Below are 25,976 nucleotides of genomic sequence, written 5' to 3'. Positions count from 1 at the left end.
ATGTGTAGTTGACTTCTAGAAAATTATTAGTCATGTTTCTTTGTGTGAAGTATTATCTGTCCCACTCTTTAAATATGAGCGTGGTTTTTTAAATTTTTTTCTTCCTTGATCTCTGATTTAAAAGACTGTATACAGTGTGTTCATTAGTATGGAATATTGCTAATAACACTTTATATATTTATTTTAATAAAAAATACCAAAAACAAAAGTTGTTGGAGATATCTAACTAAAACTTATGGCTGTGGTCTCACAAAAGTAGTGATTCATGTACAGGGTGTGGCAAAGAAATTACACTTTTTTTAAATGGCACTGTTTGACTCAGCATAACTCTCTTGTAAATGTTATGGTTCTTTCAAAAGCTTTGATAATGTAACACAAAATAAATATGTGTATTCATAATGGAGTAGGGACTATTACTGTTTAGATTGATTACTGGTCATGATTGCCTCAGTAAACACCTCCATCGTATTGGAGTACTGAATTCACCTAAATGCTTACTGTGCACTAGAGAAGAGAACATGGAGATGGAGCACTTGGCTAATTGTGAAACTCTTAGGACATTTGTGGACCTTCCATCAAAATATTGGGAAGCAAGAAGGATGATGACTTCATTGTTAAATCCAGAGCATTAGATACACATACACACATAATGGAGTAGGCTATGAAGCAAACAAAACAATAACATAACGGAAATTTGAACTCTGATAAATTTCAACAGTTTTGCATGATGATGTTATCCCAGCTTTCAGACAGTTGTTTCCTGGTGTGTGTCAAGGGAACATCTGGTTTTAACAAGATGGTGCACCTCCACATTATGGTAGAAGAGTAATGGATTTCCTCAACCAAATGTTCCCTGATAGATAGATTGGAAGAAGAGGACACATGGAATGGCCAGCTAGATCACCTGACCTCAACCCATTGGATTTCTTCCTGTGGGGTTACTTAAAATCCAGGGTGTATCATGATAGACCGAACAGTATTGAAGACCTGAAATAAAATTAAGGATTAGTAATGAGATGGAACTGATCACTCCTGAAACTGTGAGAAAGTCAATGGACTGCTTTCGTGATAGACTGGGACATTGTTTGACCGTGAATGGTTCTCATTTTGAGCATTTGTTATAATTTTAAACATTCTCTGAAACAGTTATGTTATTGTTTTGTTTGTTTTATGGCCTACTCCATATGAATACACATTTATTTTGTGTTACATAACATTTACAAGAGAGTATTCATCATTTATGCCGAGTCAAACTTCTATTTGTATGTAAAATTGAATGGAGATTTCACATATGTAAAATTTAATATAGAGTGCCATTTAAAAAAAAAAAAAGTGTTTTGCCACACTCTGTACATGAATCAATACTTTTGTGAGACCACAGCCATAAGTTTTGGTTAGATATCTCCAACAACTTTTGTTTTTGGTATTTTGTCATAAAATGAATATATAAAGAGTTATTAGTAAACTTCATGGAATTGCCACGAGAATCGCAAAGTTTACTGCGCATGCAGTATAGATTGTATAAAAAGGGGACTTGCAAAGGATGGAGCATGCCTCTGATGTAAACACTGAGCAGTATACTGCGGTTACAATAAAACCTGTATTCTGCATTCAAGAAATATAATGAATGATCATTGAAGTAGGAAATGTCTAAACATGTAAATACACAATTATTTTATAGTGAGATATGTTAACTCTTAAAATTTAATGTAGAATACTCACATCATCCTTGAATAAGTGCATTGCAGTGAAAAGTTACGTACATTTTGAGTGACTGCAAAGTAACCTCCCCTGATGGTCACTTAAATAGTTTTTATTTTTGGAAAATGTACGTTCGACATCACACGATGTAATACGTTCAAATTTGAAGAACGGAAAGTCACTACTTTTTAGTACACCAACTTCAGGTGTCTTGTCGTGACCTGATGGTACATCATTTATAATACGAAGTTGTTAATAGACAGAATTTTTAGCAATAATGTTTCACAACTTACATTTCAATTTTTCTGAAATTAGTGAATTGTTATTTTGGATAATGGTTTGTGATACTTTATCCACTATATTAAGGGCTTCTGAGTTGTAGTTTAGACGATTCTAACAGGATGATGCTTTTGGACACGATTTTAAAATTAGAATCAATGAACAGAATAACTTCCAATAGCTATTCAGAAGGCAATGATTTTACAGCTGCAACAGCGGAACTGTCTGTGCTATCCAATGCATCAATTACCTCCATTATTTTGCCGTAATGTTCTGCATAATAATTAACAGCAGCCAACCACGTTCCCCAATGGGTCAAGACTGGCTGCGGGGGTAAGGGTATTCCTTGGGCAATTATTTGGAACACCAACGCTCTCATTGTAGTATGTTTGATTGAATTCTTGTCTGCACTGAACAAATGTTAAACTTTGATTATTCCAACCATGGTAATGCAAAAACAAGTGCTTACATAGGTATACATTAACTGTTGCTGCTCTATCTATTTGGACCGGTCACAACTCTTGACATGAACTGCTTATACTATAAGACCGGGCGGTCGCTCACCTCCTCTATACTACCGTACATCGGCAACCTGATTGCATGCTGCGTGTGGCAATTCAACGAAGTCTAGTTATTAACAATATTCCATACTTAATTAACATACTATATAGTAAGAATTTCTGTCCACTGCTGTGGAGTAATGGTTAGCCTGCCTGACCATGAAACAAGAGGCCCAGGTTCAAATTCTAGTTGGGAAAAGTTACCTGATTGAGGTTTTCTGCTTTTCATCCAAATATAATTAATTTACCAAAACAGCTCACAATTTGTTTTAGGCATATAAATAATCATAATTAAGGCAGTTTGAAGCAAAGGGGTGTAAGTGCATTTACGTTATTTTCCATAAAATGTGATTAAAAGTTACTAAGCACTCGTAAATTCCGTGAAGTTTTAATTTTAAATGTTAATGTGCGATGTGCTTAAAAGTTATATCCCTTTACCACTGAAATTTTAAATGCTTTAGTTTACCCTGGATGCACTTAAATCATTTTTTTAGAATTGTCACTTACACCCCTTTGCTTCTAACCACCTCAGTTATAGATGTAATGATGTATGTATTTATTCACACTGCAAATGGGTAAATATTCAATGGCAGTGGTAACTAATTACATTCAATAATGACAATAAATTGACAATTAATAATAATACTACTACTATTGCTGCTGCCGCTGCCACAACTAGTATAATAATATTAACAAGGAGCATCCTAAATTAAATGAAGCACGATCACTTAAAATAACATTTAAAGTAAATCTAAATTGTATCTTAACACCAAGTTCGAATTTAAATCCATGAGTATATGTGATATGTTCATACATGCACAAGTACCTTCCAGCACTACACTCATTTCACTCTCAACTCACTCACTGCACTGGAACTACGACACATTTCACTGACACTATCCTGATTTCACTAACACTTCAAAAACATTTAGCATTATAGTATTTTCTTGAAATCTATAGTGGGAAAACGTAAAGCAACCAAAAAGTGACTCATTTCCAAAACACATGTCTGTCCATTATGAAAAAATGTTCGAAACGTTTGTGTAATGTTTGTTTTCAAATGGCTGGAGTTTGGTTTCACATCATTAGTCCTCATGCTTCCCAGTAGAGTCCCTCCAGATCTTTTCGGTTCTTTTTCCCTGGATCCAGTCGTCTGCAGTGTAACAGGTGCTCTCTGTTTGAAGCTACATTTTATTTGAAAAACTTATCAGATTACCAGGTAACAATTGGCATTCATACAGTCCTCTCCGTAGATTAAAAACTCAAAAAAGTTTCATATCCATGGTTCAAGAATTAAAGCAGAAAATCAACGTCCCGAATTTAAAAGAAAACTTACAAATTAAACCAAACCCTTTAACACTATTAAATATAGAGTATAATCTAAATTTAACACAAGAAATACTGAAATCAAAAGTAAACACTGAAATAATGAAACAATTGTCTTTAGAGACAATTAATATTAGGTACCGTCCACAAAATTGGCTTCATTTATACACCGATGGACCCTTGATCTCCAGAGAACAAGGTGCAGGTGCAGGCGTTACGTGCTGTCTCTTCTCACTTTATAGATCTCTTGGATATGGAACAACAAGTTTTGATGGAGAAATCACTGCAATAAGTGAAAGTCTCAGGAATCTTCTCTGTCACATCAATAAATTTAAAAATGCAGTTATATTGTCAGACTCCAAAGCAGCTATTCTATCAATAGTCTCTAGACATACACCTTCATCTCAAATAGCAGAAATACATAAAATGCTCTCTCAACTAATAACACTCAATAAAAGAATTGTATTCCAATGGATACCATCCCATTGTGGAATCCTGGGAAATGAGAATGCGGGTGCTTTAGCAAAGAAGGGCAGCACTGCTACTTACAGACCTGTTACTAAATCTACGTATTACTCTGTGAAAAGATTTATTAAATCTACATACTTAGACTTCAACAAACAAAATTTGATAACACAACCTCAAGGGAAAAAAATGGAACTCTCTGCACCATAATCCACAGTTGATTCCTGATTTACCACGCAAATCGTCTGTAGCTGCATTTAGATTGGCAACAGGCCATGACTGTTTGGCCAAGCATCTGCATAGAATTGGAATATATCAGTCTCCTAACTGTCCATTGTGCAACTCAAATCAAGAAATGGATTCAGAACATCTCAAAATCTGTGCGTCAGTGGCTAACCATGACAATATCTTTGAAAAATATTGGAGTGCAAGAGGTCAAATGACTTTATTGTCAAATGCCTGGCATTAGAAAACAAAAACAACAACATTTTATTACCTTCATATCATTCAGACGCTAAATAACCTAGATGTTGATACAGTGTCGTAAAATAACCCAATAAAAAAAAATTTTATTTGATCCCAAAGTGGTCCCTTCCTGGAAATCCGAATGAGGAACCTTTTCACATCTGGAATTAATTTCTTTTGCCATGTCTATTGCTGATTTTGCACCGCTTGAGAGCACGTGTAGCTTAAAGTATTCCATGGATGTGAGCAACATTACCCCCCTTCTGTATAATGTTAGTAACCTCATTTGAAATCCAGCAAAATGGCTTTACATTGAGTGAAGCCGTGTATAAATAAAAATGCTACACTAGAAACAGTGTGTTTATAGTTATTATTAACAGTTTTACATTGTCTACGATATCTTCCTATACCCAATACAGCTTAATTATATCTCATAACTAAAGAAATAAAAGTGACAGAATTCATAAAATACTTTCTTGTACACCAGCATTGTAAACAGTTTTACTATTAGTCAAAATCAGCAAAATATTTCAATTTTATGCTTCAGCAGAAAATATAAAACACATTTTGATGGGAAGATGGAAGCAATATGGATAGCTTTATCATAGTTATTCACTAGATTGGATCTATTCCAGAACGTAGTAATATTCCGTGACTTAATGGCAGCTATTCAGGCTGTAACAAGTTTCTACTTTTCACTGACTTCAAAAGTATCAGAGATAAAAAAGATTGTAAAACATCTAATTGAAGTAGGAAAATAAGTCATATTTCAATGGATTCCTTCCCATGTTGGAAGTAGATACTAACTCCCCTAACCACAGAAGTACCATTACACACTGCAAAGAACATAATAAAATTGAGTTTTCAGTCTCAAAGATTCGAATTCCTGGATCAAATAGCTGAGGAGAATTCATGGGTTAAACTTGTAAAAATGAAAAAAGTTATTCTGGAAACACTAAGAAGTGAAACTGTAGCAGGAGTTCGTATAGCCACACAACATGATTTTCTGGTGGAGCATCTGAAGTCGCCTAACTGCATACTGTGTAAAGAAAATGCTACCATGAATTGGGATCACTTCAAGGATTGTCAAGCTCTCCAGAATTACTGGAGCAATTCCAACAGCCAGCTGTACTAAGAGGCCAGAAGACAAATGATGCTGTATCAAATATCTGAGCATTTGATTAAATAAATCATTAGTCAAAATCGTGCACAATATGCCACATTATTGTTCCAGTGCTGTAAAATATTATCATGCTGACTAAAACATAATGACTTATAATATGATGACATAACTTATGCCAAAGAATTAATATTATTAAACGATTTCTGTGCAATAATATTTCATATCATCTTCTTTTTCTTCGTCTTCTTTGGCACTACAGCCCTTGTAGTCTAACCTTGGCCTCCCTTAGGATTTTGTTCCACTCCTGCCTAACCACAGCCTTCTGCCTCCATCTTCTCACTCCTAAAGTCCTTAGATCATCCTCTACTCCATCCAACCATCTTAGTTTCTGTCTGCCAATATTGCTTCTACCTTCAGGTTTTGAATTTAAAATCTTTTTGGGTACTCTGCTATCATCCATCCCGATTACATGTCCCAACCATTCCAATCTACGGGTTTTAATTTCAACTACAATATCTGGAGATTACGTATATTGAGCTTTCAACTCTGTATTATACCTGATTCTCCAGTGACCATTTTCATATTTTGGACCATAAATTTTCCTTAAAATTTTCCTCTCCCATGTCATCAATTGCTGTTCCATTTTCTTAGACAGCATCCAAGTTTCACTGCCATAAAGGACAATTGGTCTTATTACTGTTTTGTATAATGTAAGTTTTGCTTTTTTACTTATACATCTCGCACTTAGTGTTTTATTAAGGACTCTCAAGCATCTGTTTCCTGCTGCAATTTTATGCCTCATGTCCGCATCTGCAGTATTTTCTTGAGTAATCAATACTCCTAAATACTTGAAAGAATCTCCTTCATTATAATTATGTCCATTTATTAAAACAACATTGTTGGCAGATCCTCTTGATCTTATGTTCTTCGTATATTTGGTCTTTTCTTGATTAATTATTAACCCCTTATGCTCTGCTTCTATTTAGATTTGGTTGACATTTTCATTTAGCACTCCTAAAGATCTACTCATAATCACATTGTCATCGGAATAAGCCATGTACTGTCTTGTCCTATTAACCCAGATTTTCCCACCGTCCTTTTTTAAGGACAGTTGCAGTGCCTTCGGATATTATGTCATTGTTGGTGTTAGGGACATTTTATAAGTTGTGCGATAATGTTGGTAGTATTTGTTAGCTTTAGAAAATATACGTTCCTTGTTTCAGTTTATTTCAACATCATTTAACCGATTTTTGAGAGTAACTAATGTGCTATTGTATTTTTATCACAAAAAATTTTTGGGCTTATCTGGTTAAGTATAGTACCTAATATTTCATATACTGTGTGACAAAGAAGTCAGTTGACAAATGAGAAACATTACTAGTTGTAAATTATTGTACAAAGTAACAAACATAATGATGTGTTCCCTCCAAGATGTCCTTAGTCTGAGTGACCTTTTTCATTTGTATTGTTAGGTTTGCAGTACATATTCCCCTTTTGTACCGCTAAAATTCTCCACCTTTCATCTGAAATCTGCTACTGCCGGACAGCATTCAGTAGATGTTATTGCGAAGATTACCACCAACCCTAAAAGATCAGTGTGCTATGTGACTCGAGAAAGTGGTATCAGTAGAGAATCTGTTTGCAGAATATTGAAATCTGCTCGTTTTCACCCCTACAAATTACAGCATTTACACACAATGTAAGAATAGGATCTACTCAAGAGGCGAACATATTGCAACTGGATTGCACAGCGTTTGCATATTGATCGATTCTTCCTTCAGCATGTTCTGTTCAGTGACGACTGCTTATTCTTTCTGGATGGGCACGCTCACACACAAAATGCATGATACTGGTCCAAAGAAAACCCAAGATGGATGTGTGAAGCTAACAACTCTGGTGCTCCAAAAGTTATGATGTGGGGTGGAATACTAGGTGATATGGTTGTGGGACCATATTTCTTTTATGGAAATGTAAACTAACACACATATGGGGAATTGGACAGCACTAAAATGGAGTTCCTATATGATTTGCCACTGAATAAATGGATAAGAATGTGGTTTCAACGAGAGATGTTCGGTGTGCACTGGATTGGACGAGTGGACCTCAGTCATGGCCTCCACGGTCACCAGACCTCACACCCCTTGATTTCTTTCTATGAAGATTTGTGAAACAACACGTTTTTGAGACGGAGCCTACATTTATAGTTGACTTGAAACAAAGGATCACCCATTTATCCAGCACATCCCACCTGCAACACTTTTAAGCATGACAGAAGAATGTCAGGATTGAGTAAGGCACTGTCTTCAAGCATATTTTGAACATATGCAGTAGTGAGCATACTATATAGAATTGTGTTTTCCAAAGTTTCTTCTTATCATTCCTATTGTAATTTCTGAGTGGTGTGTCGGTTTCTTCTCTCCTTGCACAATTTACCCACCTTCCAAGATATTTGAAACTTCTGACATGCTTAATGCTTAATTATCTGATTGTTTGGTACTATTTTCACCACCCTCATTTATTTTCCTTGAAAAGCCATACTTTTAATTTTGCTTATGGATATTTCTATGTTATGTTGTTCTGTTATATCATGTAAAAATTTAAAAGATCTTTGAAGATCATCTTCAGTGTCACTTAATAAAATCTGGTCGTCAGCATACACCATTGTCTCAATCTCTTTTCCCCAAAAAGTAGTTTTACCCTTTGGACATTTGCTTTTCCATATTTTAATAATTTGGTCTTGTCTTCTTGTTTACTATCAGAATTAGCATAGATATATGTTTGCTTAAAATCTGTAGTTAAAATGTGAGCCACTTCAGATGATACTATTTTTTCATGGATTCAGGAGATATTAAAATTCTTATTCCTAACTGAAATAGAAAGTTGAACTCCATTTGTTGATGGTTGATGAATGCTGACATAATTTAAAAAACATACATACATACATACATACAGTACATACATAGTGTTCTGCCAAATGGCAAGTCTTTCACTGCAAACCCAACATTCTCCAATCTTTCCTATTTTCAGCCTTCCTCTTAGCCTCCGCATATGATCATTATATCTTAATGTCATCTATCATTTGATATCATTTTCTGCCTCAAACTCTACTCCCATTCACCATTCCTTTCAGTGCAACATGTACAGTATTTATATATTTTTTAAATAATATAGTATTAGTTTACTGCAACTGTAACATACTGGGAAATGTATCTAGATCTAGATTAATGGTATGTGATGATGATTCTTAATTTTGACAGCTGTAGGAATAGTGTGGTCAGATTATATTTTAATTAAATAACTGAAAAGAAGTAACAGTACTGCTTCTTAAATTTGTATGTCTTGTTCTATTATTTCTCCTTCTGTGCTTGGTAAGTTAAAATAATTTAAGTAGGTAGTAAACACCGCTACTTAACTCATAAAAACATTTTTAATGTATAATACAAATATATATATATATATTTGTATTATATTACTAGACGTATCTGAACATAAAAATGAACTGCAAATTTTTAATGTAACTGAAAGCCAAATGAATGTGGAAGAACTGTTTTCCTCACAGGGGTAAACTTCCGAGATTCATGAAGGGGAATTTTACTCCCAGTATACCTAATGTGGCCTTCTTTCTCGATAGTGGAGTGTAAGTAGAGTAATTGATATCTAAATGCACATAAACTGTTTATTTCAATCAGAATAATTCACAATGCATGATTATTGCACTGTAATGAATGAAGTTTTTAAATGTATAAACATTATTTCAAATAAGTTTTTTTTTCTCCATTCTTTTATGTACTACTTGAGTTATTTAGAATAGGCATCACGTCAGATTTACTTTTGATAGTTTTTGGCAAAAAGTGTATTGTCCTCTTTTGGTTGAATGGTTGGCATGTTTACCATTAAAGATCGAGTGCAAATGATTTTTAAAATTCATGAGAGATACTGAGGATTTTGTTGTAAATTAAGAACCACGTCTAAAGATGCCCAAAAATTGCTTAATTGATGGTGAAATAAATTTTTCTTCTTTCCTGGAGTTCAGTTTTTTTTATTAACTTCGATAACAAAGGAAGACTCAATTGCTGTTAAGTCCTCACTTTCAGTTTTGATCATGGCATCATACTAAAGCGGCCAAGTTGCATTAGCAAAATTTATCACAGCAATGTGCAAGGATCATTAAACCATATTAATATACGAGGCGCGTCCAGAAAGTAAGTTTCCCGATTTTTTCCCCTTGAAAGTAAACTTAATTAGCCGTGTCAATTGCGCATGCGTAACAGATCTATGACATATCAATCATATGCCAGCCGGACAGGTCCCGCCTGGTGCCAGTAGCGTGGCAGCAGTGGTCCGAAATGGAAGCTCTTATTCCTTCTCCCGCCACCTGCGAGGTTCAGTCGGTGATAAAGTTCTTTAATGCACAAAGCATTGCGCCAATTGAAATTCATCGGTAGCTCTGTCAGGTCTATGGGCCGAACATCATGAGTAAGCAGATGGTGCGTTGCTGGTATAGGCAGTTTTCTGAAGGTCGTCAAAGTGTCCATGATGAAGAGCACAGTGGGCGACCGTCCCTCATCAATGATGATCGTGTTGAGCTGGTGTGACAGTGCATCATGGAGAACCGTCGCTTCATGATTGCGGAGCTGAGCAGGCATTTTCCGCAGATATCGCGATCCTTGTTGTATGAGATTGTCACTAAGCACCTGCTGTTCAAAAAAGTGGTTGCCGAAAAACCTGACACCTGAACACAAAATGCAACGTTTAGGAGCAGCACTGACATTTCTGCAACGGTATCACGATGACGGCGACGAGTTCCTCGACAGGATCGTCACGGGCGATGAGACTTGGATTTCGCACTTCACCCCGGAAACCAAGCAGCAGTCAATGCATTGGCGGCATAGTGGATCTCCGGTCAGGACGAAATTCAAACAGATGCTGTCGGTACGGAGGGCATTCTGCTCATTGACTTCCTTCCAAGAGGTGAAACAGTGAACGCTGACCGTTACTGTGAAACACTGCAAAAATTGCGACGTGCCATTCAAAACAAGAGGCGTGGAATGCTTACTGCAGGTGTTGTGCTCCTCCATGACAATGCTCGTCCACATACAGCTTGGTGCACAGCAGCTGTTTTGACGAAATTTGGCTGGGAGTTGTTTGATCATCCACCCTACAGTCCTGATCTTGCTCCCAGCGATTTTCACGTTTTCTTGCACCTCAAGAAATTCCTGTCCTCCAGTGAGCGTTTTGGCAATGACGAAGAGCTGAAGACGTCTGTCACATGCTGGTTCCATTCACAGGCAGCAGAGTTCTACGACAGAGGGATACAAAAGTTGATCCCATGATACGACAAGTGTCTCAATTCTGATGGTGGCTATGTTGAAAAATAGCTCAAACATTGCTGTACCTGTTGCCAATAAATGTTTTCCTGAAAGTGTATGTTCTTTTTTTTAAAAAATAGGGAAACTTACTTTCTGGATGCGCCGTGTACATCTTGATTATACAACTTTTAACACTGTATCACTTCGGAATATGTATTATATGACTTTCTTGTGTTAAATTGTATCATACCTTGTTTACATGTTTCGACCTATTATGGGTCATCCTCAGAACTGGTCGTTGTTGGTCTAGGTGCCTCTTGTTTTGTTTCGTGTGAGGGTGTGTTCGTGTGGTGAAAAATTAATTTTTAAAATAATTTTTTTATTTATCTGCAAATTTACAGATACGAGGTATCACTTCCTAGCCATCGATATCTAAAATAATTTAACTTCAGTTACATTGTTTGTTCATGCCATATTTGATAGTTTTATTAAATGTGTGTGTTATATCTTTCTCAGTGTTACTTCAGAAGAAGTGTACGATCCTTATGTTTCGGCTGAACGTCAAATGAAGGAGCTTTTATCTCATGGGGACTGGTCAAAACAAGAAGAAAAACAAAAGGAACGACATAATTTGCAACAAAAGAAGGAATCACAAGAAGAAAATCGAACCCCTGCAAAAACACCTGATGATTGCACCCTTGTTTCAATATCTCCTTCACCTAATGAACTGCGGACATCTCCTACTTCTGCCTTTACTAAATATTCTGTTACTAAACCCCTTCAGACTGAAGATCTATTGCCATTGGACAGGTCAGGAGCTAATTCTCCTCTGTTTGATTTGGATGACTTGATTATTTCAGGACATAATCCTAATTCATTACCATCTCCCCATAATATATCTCTTTCAGCGCTCACTTCTGAATTTGGTGATGGTGATAATGATGATAATGACATTAACAGAGATTTTACTATTAGTCTTAGTAATCTTAGTCTTTGTTCAATCCCAAATTTTGACTTCAGCTTTGAATTCGACATGAGTGCAGCAAATCGTAAAAGTAATAGGAGTAAAAAATATCGAAAGAAGCTTGAAAATGCAGCACTTGCTTTACAGCAGTCGGTATCTTTGTATAATCCTGGACCTATTACAAAAAATGAGCCTCATCTAGAAATAGATGGCAATGGTGAAAATTTCCCCTTAGATCCACCCAAAAGTGAAGATGAGATGTCTAGTCCTGTAAATCCTACATCCTTATTCTCCCATTGCAGTCCTGATCCGAAACCTGCAACATCATTCTTGCAGAGTTCCCATTCCTCCGCAAATATTGAAGAATTGAGCGAAAAGTTAGAGCCAAACAAGAAGCCTCTTGAATCTCAGAAGAATAATGCAATGGTTCTTCGTGGAGATGATGATCTCTGGACACAAGATAGTCATTTATATCGACGCTCATTTGGGAGTAAAATAAGTGGAGATTCAGCATATAGCAGGTAAGCAGTCGTTATTCACATTCAGATCTTTGAGAGAAAATAAAACTTTTAATGTATGCTATACTAGGGTGACCAACTTTTGATCACAAAAATATGGGAGATTGGGTTACGACAAATTTGAGTACAATTTTTTGGGCCTGAAGCCAGGATCCATTGATGGTATGGTTTATATTATAATATAAAACTATCAATTTAATTATAACACATATGATTTAGATCGCAGTACTGAGTACAATAATATTTTTAATTATGCATGTTTCTTAGTTTTCATTTATTTATATTTGTCACCAGGATGCTGCAGAACATTAAAATTTTTATCTTACTATGCAAACTAAAAAAATTATTTGTAATCAATCATAATTTTGTTGACTATTATTAGTTCCGACTTCATTAGTTCCAAGCTGCTTTGATTTCTCTGATCTGTCCATTTATTGTTCATCGTTACTTACTTACAAATGGCTTTTAGAGAACCCAGAGATTCATTGACGCCCTCACATGAACCTGCCATTGGTCCCTATCCTGAGCAAGATTAATCCAGTCCCTAGCATATTCCATCTCCCTCAAATCCATTTTAATATTATTCTCCCATCTACGTCTTGGCCTTTCCAAAGGTCTTTTTCCCTCCAACCTCCCAACTAACACTCTATATGCATTTCTGGATTCGCCCATACATGCTACATGCCCTGCCCATATGAAACATCTGGATTTAATGTTCCTAATTATGTCAGGTGAAGAATACAATGCATGCAGTTCTACATTGTGTAGCTTTCTCCAATCTCCTGTAACTTCATTTCCCTTAGCCTCAAATATATTTCTAAGCACCTTATTCTCAAACACTCTTAATCTCTGTTCCTCTCTCAAAGTGAGAGTCAAGTTTCACAACCATACAGAACAACCAGTAATATAACTGTTTTATAAATTCTAACTTTCAGACTTTTTGACAGCAGACTGGATGACAAAAGCTTTGCAGCCGAATAATAACAGGCATTTCCCATATTTATTCTGTGTTTAATTTCCTCTCGAATGTTATTCATATTTGTTACTGTTGCTCCACCCTCACATAAGGCTGGCAATATTGAAAAATAAAATGTTACTAAAATTTGAATTTTTCCACCTTTTCAAACGATAAATTCCAATTTTTATATTTTCATTTCGTACTATGTTCTTGTTACGAGACATAATCAAATACTTCGTCTGTTCAGGATTTAGTTCCAAACCTATCTCTTTACTTGCTTCAAATAAAATTACCGTATTTTCCCTAATAGTTTGTGCATTTTCTCTCACGTCATCCACATAAAGAAACAGCTCATGTAACCCATTAAATTCAAAACCCTCTCTGTTATTCTGGACTTTCTTAATGATATATCCTAGAGCAAAGTTAAAAAGTAAAGGTGATAGTGCATCTCCTTGCTTTAGCCTGCACTGAATTGAAAAAGCATCAGACAGAAACTGGTCTATATGGACTCTGCTGTAAGTTTCACTGAGACACATTTTAATATATTAATCAAACTAGTTCTTGGAAATACCAAATTCAATAACGATATTATATAAAACTTCTTTCTTAACCAAGTCATAATAATTGTTCATCATTAGTAGAGACAGTAAAAATTCTTGAATAAAAGGAGCTAACATTCTTGGTTAAAAAGGATAAAAATTCTTGCGTGAAACGAAAATTTCTTGAGTAAGTCTGAAATTTTACCCAATTTTATTAAATTATTATGTTGTTTAAGATAATTGACAATTATAATTATATATTCAAAGTTTTACGTTGTCAACAATTCTTAGATACTTAAAATTATTTAACATTCAGAGTTGTGTGCAGACAACAGTTCTAAGTTTGTCATTGTAAGGTTTGTTCTTCTATTTGTTAGCACTCACGAGAACTGTGAAAAAAAAAAAAAAGTTCACAATCAACATTAGAAACTGGAACCCATATAGCTTGGAGTGCTCCTTCCACAAAATCACTGTGATCTTCACGTAAAGACAGCAAACCTTCTCGCACTGAAAGTCCAGGACTATTTTTAACTATGTGCATTTTTCAAACAGAACTTCTAAAATTTCCAAATTTAGATAATGTATTTATTAATTGCTGAAAAATTGCGTCTTTTCGCGAATGAATGTATGAATGAATGAATGAATGAATGAATGAAGCCACTGTGTCCCATGAAGGGCTAGGGCTTCCTACAGGAGGAGAAGCTCGGTTGGTGTGGTTCACATGATGAGCTATTTCACGTGAACAATATTTACATTCACATTCACTATGTGAAATACACTAGAGTTTGTCAAATTTTAGTTCTATATGAGTTTGTTCACTATCTGTCTCCACTCGTTCCTGTTGCGGGCGATGGTTGACCAGTTCCCTCCCAGCTGCTGCTTGAATGTATCTGCCCATCTTCTTCTTGGCCTGCCCTGTGTTCTCCTTCCTATGTACGGGTCCCACATGGTGGTTTCTCACGCCCATCTGCCTTGTTGCTGCCTTGCTACATGACTTTTCGCGAATGACAGAAAATATGCTAAATTCATGATTCATAGGATTTTCACGATTTTTAGCGAGTATTTCGCGAGTTGAAACGTGTAATTATATTATATTTGTTATATGAACCATTTTTTAAACTATGTTTATTTGGTTTTTAGGTTTTTTGCGATTTTGCAAGTCACGAATTTTGACTGTCTCTAATCATTAGGAACACTTTCACCATGGACATTTGATCTTCCTATACTTAACATGAAGCCTACAAACCTCAAAATCTGTGCTTCAGTGGCTGACCATGATAATATCTTTGAAAAATATTGGAATGCGAGAGGTCAAATGACTTTATTGTCAAACGCCTGGCATTAGAAAACAACAAAACAACAATTTTACTAGGGTTTATTATTATATTACATTAAAATTAGTGAATAGTGATTGATGAAAAATATGGGAGCTGGGAGAATCCAAAAGAATAGTTCAAATACATGAGTTCCTAGAAAATACAGGAAAGTTGGTGACCCTATGCTACACTATCTTTCGTATATGAAGGATACACGGGAAAAACGATCAAGGTCCATCAAAAATTGAAATGCTATCTTATAGCGGAAAGAAAGTATTATCATGTGGTCTAGCTAGTAATAAGAAATCATCGTTCTTGACATTCCACTACGTCAATTTCTATTACATACACACATAACTAACTATTAAGTGCTTAAACTTAAAAATTCGTTTTTCTCGAAACTTTCTAAAGTGGACCTTGATCGTTATTCCTGTGTACCCTTCATATGCATGTAAAATTTTGTGTAGTCTATGCTTTTAAAGATGCATTGTTCTTAAATGTGAAATTTTATATTATAATTAACTTCCAATATAGCCAAGTATGTCTACATTTTATTTTTCAATCTTGTTTGATCCTTTTAGCTTGAATCGAAAGTCCCCACTTGCTGATGTCAATTCTCAGGGACTGGAGAGGCACACAGAGGTGACTGTGGATACTGATCTTCGTTGTTTAAGCTCAAGCGGCTCAGAATCTTCACTTCCGCCTCTGTGTTCTGTTCAGGTTTGTAATGTTATACTTAATGTATTTTTATTGACCTCGGTTATGGAAAGATAATTCATTATTATTTTAAGGACACTGTGTAGTCAGAGTGCTGTTTCGAGCATTTGTAATTTAAATAAATGAATTAATTGAATTTTCCAACAAATAAAGAAAATATGGTTCATAAAACTAACCTTACACAAGCAGCAGAAATAGAGTATTATCTGCTTTTGAATCTTGCGTACACTACTTTTAACACTTGAATATAATTAATTGATTAACTAGCAGAACTTACTCATGTTAATTATGTAAGATTTGTGCGGCTTACAGCTGTTTCAGTGCTTCATGCACCATCCTCAGAGCCTACTAGATCTCGGCGTCATCTCGAACTTCTCTGCCACCCCATACAACACAAACATGCTGCATTCAGGACAATGGTACACAGATTACTCAACATACCCATGAGCCAATAACACTACAATGAAGAAGTGAACACAATCAAATACATAGCACAAGAAAACAGATACAATCCAAACATAATAGACAACATCATAAGAAAGACAAAACAAAAACTTAACAAACACAAAAACACGCAAAACACAACACAAACACAAGAACACAAGAAATACATCACACTAACATATGAAAACAAAAGCACACATAAGATTGCATCTTCATTCAGAAAGCAGAAATACATCATAACATACAGAACAGAAAACACACTACAAAGACATCTCAACACACAAAAAACACAAACAAATAAATACGACCACACAGGTGTATACAAACTCACATGTAATAGTTGCGATAAGTTCTACATAGGACAGACAGGCAGATCATTCCAAACACGCTACAAAGAACACATTAAAGCAATAACCAGAGGACACAATACATCTACATACGCCGATCACATAACCAATGCTAACCATACATACAATAACATAAATGCGGACATGGAAATCCTACACATACAACCCAAGAATCAAAAACTCAACACACTAGAACAATACGAAATATACAAACACACTAAAACACACCTCGATCAAATTCTCAACACACAGATCAATTTCAGTACACACACACACTATTTGACTCCACTCTTCAACATCTTTCAACAATCAAACACACCCACATAACAGGCAGAGAAGTTCGAGATGACCCGAGATCTAATAGGCTCTGAGGATGGTGCGTGAAGCACTGAAACAGCTGTAAGCCGCACAAATCTTACATAATTAACATGAGTAAGTTCCGCTAGTTAATCAATTAATTGTATTATCTGGATCTGGTTGAAGAGACATAGAAAAATGACACCCCAAAAGATCTCCTAAAATTGGTAATCAATCATAGCAGATTACCTAACAAAGATTGGCTTCATATTTTTACTAATGGATCCCTAATTTCCAATCAGAATGGAGCAGGTGCTGGTCCTACATGTCCACTTTCTCGTTTTATAAATCCTTAGGTTATGAAGTCACAAATTTTAATGGACAAGTTAAAGCCACCTTTTTGACACTTCAAAATCTTTTGTACTATATCTCTTGTTTTCAACGAGCTGTTATACTGGTATCACAGTCTAGTATATACAGTCACGAAGCTCAATACTTAATAAATATGCATCCATAAATAGTTGCTAACCACCAGAATCGCTACTGTTGTCTCATCACAGATCCTTTCCCTAGCAGACGATAAAATGTATTGTACTTTCGATATCGTGTTCTTTTGAAAAAATTAACACCTTCCTTCCACTATTGAAATATGAAATACATAAGGTTTATATATTATTTTCATAAAATACATATTATATTTTATAAACTCACCTTCCTGGATCTTTTGGAAGAAGGATAACTCTGACCTCTTTTTCTTAGAATTTATAGTGCTACAAACGTCTCCTTGTACCATATTATTATTCAAATTATTGTATTTTAGCCATTTACAGTTATTACAACCAATAACGAACATTTCACAGTTTACACAAATTTTCACAACAATGCGAAATACGGCACAGTCAATGCCTTTTCGATCTACATCAGGCCGTAATATATGTTCGGGTTTTCTATTTCAGTGTATGGAGCTCAGTGAATTATTATATTACAACTTTATTGCGTATCATAGCTAAGTTTTATTTAGTGTAATGTGTCCATAAGTTCCATTCACTTCTTGTTGCATAATATGTTGCAGAAATAATTACAAAACTGTGTTATTTTAATGTGAAGAGAATTTTACATGTTAACATAATCTGTTTGCATCAACATTTTAAGTTCAGGATGGAAGTTATTTAGAGGTTTAATAAAAAAGAATATAAGTTAAATATAGTAAACATAACCTGTAATTTCCATATGACATAACATACATATGTAATGGCAGGGCATTGGAGACCACTAAAATTAGACAGAAAGGGGCAACTGGTACAGTAAACATAACCTATAATTTCAACATATCTAAATATCTGTGCGGTGCAACTGAAAATTATTGAATTGTGCATAAATGAATGTACAAGAATTTCGCAATATTTAATCGAAATAAAGGCAGATACTACACATACGAACAACGTAATTTTTACACCAAAAATAATATTACATCTTAACTTGCAACTGAATTATGTCTGAAGTGTCTCATAATCATTGTTTTAAATTTTATTAATGCAATTATACTACATTTTAGAGAAATATATGATACTCTTTATGCATTCCAACTAATTTATATGGTTGAAACGCCGCTCTTCATGATCGGGTTAAGCAAGTCACATGGTCTGCCTTACGGCCTGTATTAGATCATGATAGCAGTGGCACAGTCTCTTGTTCCTAGTACTCACAGCACTCCAAGCGGCTAGCAACTATAGTGAGAAATTAAAAAAATCATCCCAAGCTTCGTGACTGTATATACTAAACTGTGGTGGTATTCTGTGATTCTAAAACAGCTCTGACTGCTATAAAAATCAATCTGTCACCTAAAATTAAAAAAATAACTCTTGGAAAATTATATACCCTCTGATAAAGCTCAACAAAAGAAGAGTTTTCATGGAGTACCAACAGCTGAGGATTATCTGGTAATGAAGAATGGAAGTAATATCTTACAAAACCCCATGTCAATCAATTCTAGTAGTTAAAAGATTAATCAACTCAAATTATCAAAATATAATATCATACCATTTCCACGAAATTTCAGATAATGAAAGATGGGAGTGTCTCAATGTACAAAAAAGTATAATTCTTGGTCCCGTGCCTTGGCGTCGTGATCTAAGGCATCCTGCCTAGAATTCGCATTATGGAATGCTCACTGGTTCGAGTCCTCATGGGGGAAGAAATTTTCTCATGAAATTTCGTCAGTGTATAGGACCAGTGCCCACTCAGCATCATAATGCACTTGGGAACCTACGATAGTTAGCGAAACCCAGTTGTGAATGCCAGCTATAATGGCTGCTGGGATCATTGTGCTAACCACATGATACCTCCATTCTGGTTGGATGATCGTCCATCTCTGCTTCGGCATGTGGGCGTGAGGCCAGCAGTCGGCTGGTCGGTCTAGGCCCTTCACGGGCTGTAGCGCCACAGATTAAGTATAATTTCTGAGTATCCAAGGAAAGGTGCAGTTGCATCCTCTTCATTACTCACAGGGCATGACTGTTTGTCAAAACACTTGAACAAAATTGGAATTATTTCTTCACCACTTTGTCCATTTTGCAGACTTCAGAAAGAAATAAATCAGAATCATCTTCAGTGATGTCCAGCCCTTTCCTCTAAATCCACTGTTTATGTGAAATATTGGAGAACAGGAGAGTTAATGGCTTTATCGCGAAGAACTCAGTATTACTTAGAATTAAAAATATGAAAATATTATTTGTTATTTATGAACCCTTTTGTTGTATTGTGTTATTGTTTAATCGTTTTCACCGATAGTTTTACTAAAATATTAATATATTATGTCAAGGTGAACAAAAAATATCCTTGCCTTGTTGAAGTAATTGTTCGAAAATATGCAATGACATATCAGTTTCTCTCTTTATTATAATACATATTTGCTGATTACAAATGTTAAAAAAATTGTTCAAAATTAAACATTTTATAATGGTCACAAAATACCCCTGCATTGGTACTGCATGTTATCCAAAATACCTTGGTATTGCTAGAGTTAAGAGTCATTTAATGTATACGGGGTGGACCATTTAAGTTGATACTGTGCAATATCTCCAAAACTAAGTGTTGTATAAATAAAAATCTTGAATAAAAGTTGCTTGATATTATGGGGGAAAGTAAATGCCATTTGTCGTGTTTTATTTGGAGGACGTTGTGATGGTTATTTTAGGGTCAATTTAATTTTTTAAAATAGGAACCTACATTTTTTATGTTGTTTTCTCAACTTTTGTACGAAGCACTTCGCAATTGTTTTTACACCAATGTAAATAACAACAAAAATTATGAATGGCTGTGTACGAAGAGCGCAATGAATGGTTGGATCCATTTGAAACAGTCCAGCATCACAGTAGGCGAAGAGGCAATGAGACATTGTGTCCGTTGTTTTGTAACCATTTGTGGACCATTTAAGTTGATACTGTCCAATATCTCCAAAATTAAGCATTGTAGAAAGAAATGTCTTCAATAAAAGTTGCTTGATATTATGGAGGAAAGTAAATACCATTTGTCATTTGGGAACATAAACATAACAGCAAACATACTTGGTAACCATGGAAACATAACAACGACGCCATTTCCTCATATTCTGTCATATACTTCAGCGCTCCATGATTGTGTTCTGTTTGCAAATCACGTAAGCATAAGCATGAAAGTTTAGAGTTTGCAAACTTTCATGTTAACGTCTTACAGTAATGTTTATGTCAATGCCTATGTGAATCATTGTGAATGATCCCATTTGGTAGCCTGGGCGCAAACTTTTGTGTTTATGTTACGGTTATGTTTAATTTTCATTGTGAATGGGCCTTTAAACGACTTGCATGGAACTGATGGTTGTTACTCGGTAATTGCTAATTGTAGGTACGTACCACAAGTGGATCCACCTGAACTCGAAGGTGACTGCAAGTACACTAACGACAGATACAAGGAAACCATCCTACCATGGAAAGTAAACAAAACAATGGACACAATGTCTCATTGCCTCCCGCCTACTGTGATGCTGGACTGTTTCGAATGGGTCCAACCATTCATTGCGCTCTTCGTACACAGCCATTCATAATTTTTGTTGTTATTTACGTTGGTGTAAGAACAATTGCAAAGTGCTTCATACAAAAGTTGTTTAGTTTTTTATGAGGAATGAGAAAACAACATAAAAATGTAGATTCCTATTTTTAAAAATTAAATTGACCCTCAAATAACCATCATAACGTCCTCCAAATAAAACACGACAAATGGCATTTACTTTCCCCCATAATATCAAGCAACGCTTAGTTTTGGAGATATTGTACAGTATCAACTTAAATGGTCCACCCTGGATAATAAGCAGGAGGTCCACCATTGTGGAGTAACAGTTAGGATGCCTGGCCATGAAATGAGGAAGCCCGGGTTCAAATCCTGGTTGGGACAAGTTACCTGGTTGAGGTTTTTTTCATGATTTTTTCCTTAACACATTAAGTGCAAATCTTGGGTAACTTTCGGCACTGGACCCTGGACTCATTTTGCTGGCATTATCTCATTCAGATGCTAGATAATCGTAGCAGTTGATAAAGAGTCATAAAATAATCAATTAAAAAAATTCACAGATGTATTTATGAGAAAATATTTTTTCAGGGAACTGCATTCTGATTTTTTTCCATTTAGGTGCATTTTTTTCTTTTGCTGAAAAATCTAGGCAGAAAATATTACAAATATAATTAGAAAAGAAAAGTTTCTACTAAGACTGTAGGAGAAGCACAGTTTTCTGTCTGCAGCATCTTCTGCCCAGTTTTCAAGTTTTTTCATTGTACCTCTCACTCTGTAATTGGACTTGGTAATATGTTACCTGACATTTTTCTTATATGTCCATATCACTGTAATCTTTCATGTTTTTTTTTTTTAAATGTAATTTATTGTAGGCTATTCCATGGATGTAAAACCAGTATTGATGAACATTAAGTGCTTAATTTCAGTTGCTACAAATATGATTACTTTAAGTAAATGTAAATACAGTGTTAAATCTAATGAATTAATGGTTTAGTGTTAATTAAGCACTTACTGTTCACCAATGTAAACAAATTTAGTACCATAATATTCCTTAGTTTTGGGAAAGCTATTACCCCCTCTGTCCCATAATAATTGTCCGGCATGCTTTTATTTCTTGTCCCATAATAATTGTCTGATATCCATAATTTTACACTGGTGTTTACATAGGAGCAAAATGAAACACATGAATGAGTAATACAACTGTATTACTCCAGAATCAGTACAAAATTGTCACTCAATTAGCAAAAGAAAAAAATTATTAGTCCGGGATCTGTATAAATTGGCCAATCATTGAGCCAAAAAAAGAACATGAATACTACTTGCACAACTTTATGACTCCAGGATCAGTACAAATTGGCTAGTCATTGAGCCGAAAATAAATACTCCTAGGAGTGCAACTTTATTAACTCCAGGAGTAGTACAAATTGACCAAGAAGTGAAAGAAAGAAAAACATTCTCCTACGAGTAAAGACGAAAAAACTGCCTGTTAGACCGGGAAGGTTGTCATTCCAACAGTTTGCGTAGAACCACAGATCTACTGCTGCAGTGCTACTGTAGCCTCATCGTAAATGTTCCAAGGACACTCTAAGCGAGATGGCAGGATGTTGAGGTGGTCCAGGTGCCCCTTTTGCATATGAGGAATCTTGTTGTTCCCGTCATTGATTGTCATTATTTCAATGAGATGGGACTGCAAAGTGAGGAAGACGTTGTTAAGCTTGTCGCGTGTCAGCTGAGAGAAAGCTGTTTCAAGGTGGCGATCAACTCATTAATAGTTTGAGGAGCTGACTGATGCTGGAGAGACTGAATTGCCCGGAAGTAACCCAGATCTAAAACATTCATATCCAGACTGTTTGGCGGTTGGCACACGAGTTCCAAAGTGATTCCAGTGGCTGCTGCAGCTTCCATCCAGGTGCGGTCATTGGGAGCGATATGCGGACGCGCATTGTCCTGCTGAAATGACACCTGAATTCTCCCTGTGCGCGGTCCAGGAGGCCATTTTGCATTTATTGCTGGGATTAATTTGGTGATGAGCATAGATCCACTTTCCAAAGATTGCCGCCCCCATTGCCAAATGCAGTGTGCTGTTCTTTTACTGATATGAAATTTCTCGGCCACACCTGTTATGGCACCTTTCTTCACTACGTCAGCCGTACTGTTTTTCAACAAAAACTCCTATACCGCCTGCCGTTCACTGTCTGTAAGGTTCTTGCTACCCTTGTCACTCACTACCGCTAGTTGTGTTCCCAGGATGCCCATGTCTGTTCAAACATACGTACTCACTGCAGGAGTATGCTCTACTAAAGATTTCCAGCTTGCTTTGCTACACTGGTTTGTATAGTGCCATACCGGTGAGTTGAAAACCAATACCCACTTTCGGTAATCTTCTGGGCGGTGTGTGTTGCTTGTTTCGATAAGATCACGTTATTGCTCTGCATAACCTTGTGCACTGATCCACTGCGCTTCTCCTCATGTGTGGACTTCTCGTTTGTCCCGTCGTCTGTAATTACTGTAATACCATTTCGGCGTACCGGACAATTATTATGGGACAGAGGGAGTAATTTAATTCCCGATATGCTCAGTCAGTTTAAGAGAGTAGTGTATTATGATAGTAAATGGTTGAAAGTATTTCAGTTTTGTTCTTTAAATGTGCAGAAATTTGACCTGAACAAATGTAACATTTTAAAATTTCTTTGCAGAATGAGAAGTTACATTTGTTTGGATCTAATTTCTGCACATTTAAAGGACAAAATTAAGTTTCTTTCAGTCATTTATTATCATAATACACCACTCTCTTAAATTGACTGAGCATATTGGGAATTCAATCAATGGCTTTCCCAAAACACGCAATGAAATGTTTCATATAAAACAATATTGTTTTCTCGAAAAGGAAGCAAAAACGAGCAAAATTGTATTAATCTTCTTTGTTTGAAATATCTCAAAGAATAACCCCTTGAAATTAATGACATTACTTACATTTCACCCTGTATACCCACTTCATTATTAACATTTTCAAAACTGTTAAAAAAAAATATGTTTAATAGATTATATCATTACTTGGAATCTAACAATATGTTTGGTTTAGAGCAGTTTGGATTTAGAAAACAAAAATTAAAAGAGAATTCAGCTTTTAAGGTTGATGGATGAAGTACTGAATTCTTTAAATTCTAAAACTTAAGGCCTACCAAATTACAGAAATGCAGACTTTACAGTCAAGAGTCCATTTTTTAGAAAATATTTTTTTAAAGTTGTTTCTTGAATCTGTGAATGAACCACTCTTCAGAAGGCAAAGTGGGAGGTTTATGAAGAAGTGCACTGCTTGGCTGAGAATGGGTCAACGAGAAGAGCAAACATTATAGCCATCGATCGCCGGAATCAAAGAAGCCTCATTCTTGACCCCACTGTCTGTTTTGAGAAGGATGATCAACAAGCCAATAACGTTAACGATGAAAAGAAGTTTATTTACAACCCAGGACTATTTACAACCCATGTATTCCTAACTTCAGTGAGAGATACAAAATGAATATTAATACATGGGAAGTGAAAGGACTTCTTTTTGGCGCTAGGGGAACTTCATTTAAGTTAACCAAAACCATTCTCCTTTCTCTTAAATTTTCTAATGAGGACATTAACAAAATTTGTCTAATGGTATTGAGAGATTCATTATCCATTTTACACAGTCACTTGTATAATACTATGTAATTTTTTTTTCACTTCATTTCATTACTCTTCAATGTATTTTCATCTCATGTTTCTCCGAAATCAAATTGTACTTTATTTTTAAATTTATCATTGTTCCGTATTCTCTCCGCAATCATATTGTATTTTTCATTTAACCTCTGCTTTGTATTCTGGATCCTAGTGGTCAGCCGTAGATTTCGGCCAGATGTCCCAAATTGTGGAATTTGTTGTTGTTGTAGACCCACAGCATTTTCTTCTCTCTCCCCTCCCCCTGGTGATTTCACTCGAATGGGCATGTAAACAGTCACAATAATAATTGTTATAGTATTCAGAGAGACCAGCGGTTCTTCATGATGCACTGAAAGATAATATTTCGCATTAAGCGAGAAGAAAAATTGGTCGAAGATTTTTATGGAGACAAGTTCACACTGATGCATTGAAATAACTCTGAAAAAGTTTTTCGAAGAATTACAGGAAGAAGAAAGACTGTATGATTGGTTCGAAAGGACTCAGCAATTGCCCATATGGCTCTCAATTCCAAATCTGTAATAAGTGTATTGTCTGATGACAGTGATTGCTGAATTTTTTTAGTGAATTATTTCACGACGCTTTATCAACTGCTGTGGTTATGTAGCATCTGAATGATATGAAGGTGATAATGCTGGCAATATGAGTCCAGGGTTCAACACCGAAAGTTACTTAGCATTTGCTCTTAATGGGTTGAGGGAAAACATCAGAAAAAACCTCAACAAGATAACTTGCCCCAAGCAGGATTTACAGTCAAGCATTCTAACAATTACTCCACAGCAGTGAACCAATTACTGATATTGTGTGGCCCTTCAATCTCCCAATTTAACACTTTGTGATTTTTACTTGTAAGATAGTTTGAAAGACAAAATAGTACGTTATGCAATGAGCCTATAATG

At 35.6% G+C, this 25,976-nt stretch overlaps 1 protein-coding gene across 3 annotated transcripts in view; it reads left to right on the top strand.

Annotated features, from left to right (window-relative positions):
* The window catches only part of LOC138700237 (serine-rich adhesin for platelets-like), a 148,900-nt gene that overhangs the window by 95,648 nt on the left and 27,276 nt on the right, over positions 1-25,976 (top strand). For all 3 annotated transcript variants that reach the window (XM_069826714.1, XM_069826713.1, XM_069826712.1), the window contains exons 6-7: positions 11,745-12,713; positions 16,105-16,243. In XM_069826714.1, coding sequence (XP_069682815.1) covers positions 11,745-12,713; positions 16,105-16,243 — 1,108 coding nt within the window. The remainder of the gene's footprint in view (positions 1-11,744; positions 12,714-16,104; positions 16,244-25,976) is intronic.

Source organism: Periplaneta americana, chromosome 5 (assembly GCF_040183065.1).
Source record: "Periplaneta americana isolate PAMFEO1 chromosome 5, P.americana_PAMFEO1_priV1, whole genome shotgun sequence".
Taxonomy (NCBI): domain Eukaryota; kingdom Metazoa; phylum Arthropoda; class Insecta; order Blattodea; family Blattidae; genus Periplaneta; species Periplaneta americana.
The sequence above is the reverse complement of the archived record's forward strand: the minus strand, read 5'-3'. Positions and strand labels throughout refer to the sequence as shown.